A 6,530-nucleotide genomic window follows, 5' to 3' on the forward strand; every position below is an offset into this window, starting at 1 on the left:
GGGACTACAAAATTTGATTTTCAGCCACTAAGGGAAAAAAAAGCATGGTGCCTACTTTCCAAGATCACAAACACAGGCTTAGAAGACTTCAGAGAAGTATGTAAGTGAGGATTTCAGTGGATGTGGACTGGAGAGATCAGATTACAGAGAATTGTATGGTCTCTTAAGACCCAGCCCCAAAGTGCACCTCTTGATAGGCTCAAGATGTGACTAGAGGAAAACAAAGCAGCAGGAGGATGGACAAGCAAAAATCAACCATGGCTTTTCCACCCTGCCAGCATAAGCCCAACAGGACACTTGTTGTTGTTGTTAGTCGCCAAGTCGTGTCCGATCCATCGTGACCCCATGGACAACACTCCTCCAGGCCTTCCTGTCCTCCACCATCCCCTGGAGTCCACCTAAACTCACACCGACTGCTTCAGTGACTCCATCTAGCCACCTCATCCTCTGCCATCCCCTTCTTCTTTTGCCATCTATTGTTCCCAGCATTAGACACTTGGAATTCTACAAGTTTTGCTGCTTCCATTTCACAAAGACACAACCCACTGCGCCTCTCCTTCACTCTTCAGTGCAGAAGATACATATGGTCAAATACATTAGAAAGAGCAACAGACATCCCATAAAGCTTTTCACTACAGTTGAATGACGTTTTGTCCCATAAAAACGAATATATTTATACAATGTTAATTACTTACAATTATTTGCAACAGTGAGTCCAATGAATGAACATATTGGGCGAACTATCTCAGGTTTTATACAACTTTGTAGCAAGACTTTTGCATGTGGAAAAACCAAACTGCATGTTTTCTGATTATCCTCTGTAGACAACAAAATAATCATTCAAAAGTATATTGAAAAATAATGGTGTTTTTACCTCTTATTTGCAAGAAAACAAATAATGAAACACATGCTTAAAACCGATAAAGCAAATACTTAAAGTCAATAATCTTACCATTCTGTGGATTATTGACACATGCACAGAGAGCACTGCAAACTGAAGACCACAGATGATACTGATTATCATTTTGATCCAAAAGGTCTACCTTGGATGTAGAAGGAATTGTTCTGTTGGGGAGGGGAAATAATTGTTCTATTGGGAAGGGGAATAGCAATTTAACTTTATAAAACGTTGTAACTTTGTTAGTTACAACTTTGCGTATTTACCTGAATAACTGCAGCAGAACATCAAGGCAACCATATTCTCTCACATATATCTGTCCACTCTCTATAAAATGACCACATATTGGTATATAATGAACATTTAAAAATAAAAGAAACACTGGACTTAAAATATTAAGCAACAATAATTCAGTGAAATCTTCAGACTACTTCAGCTAATTCTATTTACATGTATCTGGAAACCACCTGTTGTGATTTAGGGTGCTTCCTGAAATTGTTCCTAAGGCCAACAATGAGAAGACATTCTGTAGCAACTCTGTCTTAATGAATTTTCTGTGGTTCAAAATAAAGTTGGAAGAAAAATTGCTTGTGTGCTCAATTATAATTATAATTTCTTTTATATGCGGAAGAAAGAAAAATCTTACTGTTATTTGAAACCAGAACTAGTAAGATATAAACAGACATTCTTTTCAAATTCACGCTGGAATCCGTATCAGTTAAAAATATATGGAGGTCTTCAAATAGTCCACAAGTGCATAACATTTGTTGGCAGAACACTGAAACAAAGCAAAACAAAACAAAAACAAAATCAATATTCCTTTGATAGATGTATAACACATCAATATAAAATTCACAACCCTTCATTAACAAACTTAAATCAGTAAATATGATGAAACAATGATAAATTCTACAATACTTTATACAATACAATACTAGATAATACGTGTCTAGTTTACTCCATTAATGATATAAAACAAAAACTAATGCTGCAATCCCTATATATACTTAACTGGGAATAAGCAGTACTGAACTTCACTGGACTTGCTTCTGTGTAGACGTACATAGGACTGAACAGTAATAGTAACCCTGGCAATCTGAGATTTTTTTCCTTTTTAATTCCTTAATGTTGCCATTTTTAATATCAGATTTGTGTCCATTCATTCTTTTGCATAGATCCTAGTTCCAGATTTGGCCTTTGCTGAATGTATTCAAGCTAATACCATAGTGGATCAATATACATTAAACTAAACATACAAAATTGTTTTAGGTTGATAAACCACTATTATTGGTTTAAACTGATAAATCAATTATAAACCAAGAAATGTTGTTTTATTCTAACAAGTATTAGGAAGGGAGAAATCTTTTGATCCATTTTTATTAAAAATATATGTAGCATCATATCAAAAATCATGTGCATAAAATGACAAAACGTATTTATTGTTAAATCAACCAATGCTGAAGATTCTTTCATCCTAATAGTTTAATGGGTATTTATTTATTTATGTATTTCATTTATTACAAGCATTTATATCCTGTCCTTCCACGGAAGTACGCAGGACAGCTTACATAATATAAAATTTTGAAATGCAACATTAAAACTACAATTATTAAACATGCCCTGTTCTGAGACTTGTAATTCCAATAGTTTAAAAAGATCTTTTACTCCAAGTACCAAGTTCCCTACTGAATTATTTTGATTATAATGGAAATTCTAGCATGACTTTCCAAAAAAACTTTTTTCCTTGCACTTATTGAGAATTTTTTTCCTTTTGTTTTCCTTCTAAAGTCACCACCTGTAAGGATGCAATCTTATGCATATTAGACAGAAAAATGTAGGATTTTTAACTGTCAAAACATGCAAAGGATTGCTCCCTATAGTAAGTGAAGGTTGTTAAAAGTCAGAGATAATAATTCAGATAATATATGAAAATTCGCACAGCAGGGAGAAATCCTCATGTGACAGATTTAAAGTAGTGTTTGGAAATTGTTGAATGTATTTTAAAACAATGTAACCTGCAGATATGGACAAAAACAATCAAAACACGATGACAAAGAACATGATGATATGTTAGGCCTGGGGTAAAACTGTGTATTACCATTATTCTCAGCCAAACCTCCTAATGTAAATAAAGCACCTTCCTTGACCATACTGTTCACACTTGACTTTGCAAGGTTATATACAAACATCAGACCACCTATTTCTTGAAAATAATCACTTGCAAAACCTGTAAAAAAACAGAAACAATAAACAAAGTTTTCCTTTTAACAGGATATATTATTTACAATTCACTGAGCCAGGGGAACAAAACACAAAGCAAAATGAGTAAAATACAAAACTCAACATCTTACTGTTTTGTTGACAAACTGAATAAATAGCAACTAAGGCTTCCTTTTGAGAAGAGGGGCGGTCCATTTGATATTTAAGGCATTCAAGTAGTAAATTCAAATCAGTTTTCATCTCTATCAAAGACAAAACAAACAGATTTCAGAATTATTTTACAAAATATTTTGTATTTACAAAAACTGAGAAATGATGGCCACAACTTCACTGCCTTTGACAGTTCCACTGAAGTCATCCATTCATATGAAAATCCTGTTTTAAAATGTGCTTGCCAAATATTTGCAAAAGATTTTGGAGTTGACAATTAGTGGGAATTATATTTCTCTTGGCATATATTATCTTAAAGGAAAAATCCACATGCAGAAAATTCCCTGTCCAGTAAACCACCTATATTCTACAAAGGTTCCCTCAGAAAAAAAAACCAGTTATGATTACCAAACATAATGTTCCAAGTAATATATTCAAAAGAGCACACCTTCAAATCATATTTGAAGATTAGCATAACAGACTGCTAAGATATAGAAAAGTAGAGATGTAAAATAATTTTGGCAAACTTACCACATTGTCTTTTCTGATTATTCACATTTTGCATTTTGATTGCATTCCTTATCTTACTCTTAATTGTAACAAGAAGAGGAGGGGAGAGAGCACAAGCACTATTCCGATTATCACCCTTTGGGAAGGGAGGGTAAAAAGAAATTTAAAGAAAGCATGTTCAGTGTATAAAAGTGTATCCTTCTTTTTGCTGATTTCTTCAATAGCGGTGCATGATTAAGATCACCTAGGATGAATACATCTGCAGTGCCTGTAGCCATCTTTTTATAACAATAGAGTGGTGGAAGAGATGGGAAAAAAGTGGAAAGGGATTCCACTTTTGCATTGTAGTATTTTCTGATGCAGGGAATCTAATAGCAGCGCGGGTGGAGAGGGGCAGCTTTTTGGACCAGTGAGACGTATCTGTGCAGTAAAGGCTCTACTTTCGGGAAGTGAGGAGGGTGTCACAGCGGAGAACAGTATTACTGGGATGTTTCACAACTGAAGTAATAGACCAGTTGGGAACCGCTTGTAGTTCCACAAGGGGGAAAAGTGGAGTATCAATAAACAAATGCTTCTACTTCTGCGTAGAAGCGACAACATTCTGGATTGTTAGAATTACAACAACGGCTTTGCTAACCCTGCATCGGGGTGGAGGGTGAGGGGGAGACCCGAACACTGAGCATGTACAGTTTTGCATTTTAAACTCACTTAAATCGTAGCACTACAGGAATGAAATGGAAGGTACCTTCTGCTGCCTCAATCATCGGGAGCAACGTGGGCTCTACTGTTTTGTGTGGCCTTTTGACAGGAGGCCGCGGGGCAAGCAGTACTCTAGAACCGTATACCAGGTTCGGGGGACTGCCGTGAGGGACGCCGCCTCCTCCTCCTCCTCCTCTGGGTAACGTAACCTCACTCCGGGCGGACCGGCACAGAGGCTCTCTCGGTCGAGAGCGACGGGCACGTGACCTGGTTTCGCTCTCGGAGCGCGGCCCGCGCTTTCCCGCCCAACCGCCGTGCGCGCGGAGCAGGGGGGATGGGCGAGCACCGGCCGCGCTGCCGTGTGCTCGGTGCCCGTCAGCGGCATGGGCGGGCGCGATGGCGCTCGACTGAGGGCTCAGCCCTGTGCATGTCTAGGCCGGAGTAGCCCTACTCCCCACCCCCGTCTGAAGAGGCCTACGAGAGTGCTTGGGCCCTTTGGAACCAATAACCCCAATAATATGGGGTTATTGTCCATACAGAACTCGGCTGCTTTTCAAACTCTTGCTTTCTGTAAGGAATCTACCACTGCCAGGGCATGGCCTACCCGGGGCTGAGTTTGCGAATTCTTTCTTCAAGTGCTGGATCCCTAGAGTGAAGGGAAATAAACTTCTAACACACACATTATTGGTGAATCCTTAGGATGAGGCTCAGATTCGAATTATTGTGAGAGGAAATTAATAAATGCTCCTTTCCTAGCTTCTCATCCTTAGCAAAAAAGCTGACACATCAAAATAGACGGGGTAGGAACATGCAGAATCAGAACTGAGCTAGATCCTAACAACACATATATTATTGGGTATTGTAATACAATGTAATAAGTAACTAGGAATTCAAATAGGCTAAAGATGAGGCTTCAAGCTCGATTCTTTCAAGAGCAATCTAGAAATAAAGTATGAATACAGGGATGGTATGCTAAAATATATGTTGAATAACCAATAACGCATGAAAAATATCTCTAGAATAATGTAAACCATAAAAGCATTGTTCTATTGATTGGGGCTGTCCCCTGGAATTCAGCCTATTACACATGTGTATAAACAGTTTTGCTTTGCATGCTGTATTAATAAATACTGCTTTTTCAAATCTGTTTGGCCCGTTTGCTGCAGAGTCTGACATTACTTAAACTTTTCCAGAGGACTGTTGTGTTAGCCAAAACAAGGATGAATCTTGTGGCACCTTATGACGGACATTTTCAGAGGGGTAGCTTCTGCCACAGAAAAGCAACAGTCTTGCTGCTTTTTAAGAGTGTCAGGGACTCTAATCCCGACTGCCCTAACCGCAGGAGAATGCAAACCACCAGCAAGAGTCAGAAAACCAAAAGCTCTTGATTGAAGGGTGCACCCAGCAATACGGGCAGCCTGCTCCTTCCTTCCTTCCAGATCAGCCCCAGCCATTCGATCCAAAGTTTCATAGCTTTAAGAGCAAACTCAGTCACTGTCATGCCGGCCTGTCCCCATCCGTACATTGATTCTCCTGCACACTCTTGGCTAGAGAAGGCAGGCCACATTCACACCTACCTTAGCAGTGGGCCGTTAAGCAGGAAGTGGCATGCCAGCCACTGTCTTCTCAGCTGAACGGTTTCTGTTTCACTACTGTTGCATTCACACGCAAAAAAATTTTGAATTTCTGTACAACAGGAGAGGCACAGCTTTGGATTGGGGCCTCAGCAATGTTACAGAGTTCAAGCACAGGGAATCAGAAATGTATATCAAGACCAAGGTATAGAAATGTATATCAAGACCAAGGAATTTATATCAAGACCAGAAATGTATATCAAATGTATATCAATCCTAACCTGCCATTTGATCTCATGGATCCCTTACAAGACAGTTCACAAAAATCTTAGACACATAAGATTTACATGTTAAGTACTGTGTTTATTCCAGCTCTGGAGCCAAGTCTCCTGCTACAAATGGTAACATCTTGTATAGGGAAAACATTGAGTACAAGTCTTTCTACTAGTCTCCCAAACATTTAATTACTTTTATCAGCA

The 6,530-nt window shown here is 38.6% G+C and overlaps 1 protein-coding gene across 8 annotated transcripts in view; it reads right to left on the reverse strand.

Moving 5' to 3' along the window:
• The window catches only part of TERB1 (telomere repeat binding bouquet formation protein 1), a 33,098-nt gene extending 26,995 nt beyond the window's left edge, over window positions 1–6,103 (reverse strand). For 2 of the 8 annotated variants that reach the window (XM_044419792.1, XM_044419786.1), the window contains exons 1-7: window positions 3,677–3,703; window positions 3,250–3,360; window positions 2,997–3,125; window positions 1,545–1,676; window positions 1,165–1,225; window positions 953–1,065; window positions 696–818 (exon numbers count right to left, since the gene is read on the reverse strand). In XM_044419792.1, the coding sequence (XP_044275727.1) occupies window positions 696–818; window positions 953–1,065; window positions 1,165–1,225; window positions 1,545–1,676; window positions 2,997–3,125; window positions 3,250–3,360; window positions 3,677–3,683 (676 nt within the window). In that variant the 5' untranslated portion in view covers window positions 3,684–3,703. Of the gene's footprint in view, window positions 1–695; window positions 819–952; window positions 1,066–1,164; window positions 1,226–1,544; window positions 1,677–2,996; window positions 3,126–3,249; window positions 3,361–3,676; window positions 3,706–3,799; window positions 3,915–4,523; window positions 4,652–6,054 lie in introns of those variants that run through there. The other 6 variants (XM_044419787.1, XM_044419788.1, XM_044419789.1 and 3 more) reach the window with 6 other exon arrangements.
• Window positions 6,104–6,530: the final 427 nt, after the last annotated feature.

The sequence above is a fragment of the Varanus komodoensis genome, unplaced genomic scaffold (genome assembly GCF_004798865.1).
Source record: "Varanus komodoensis strain SLA01 unplaced genomic scaffold, ASM479886v1 scaffold109, whole genome shotgun sequence".
NCBI lineage: Eukaryota > Metazoa > Chordata > Lepidosauria > Squamata > Varanidae > Varanus > Varanus komodoensis.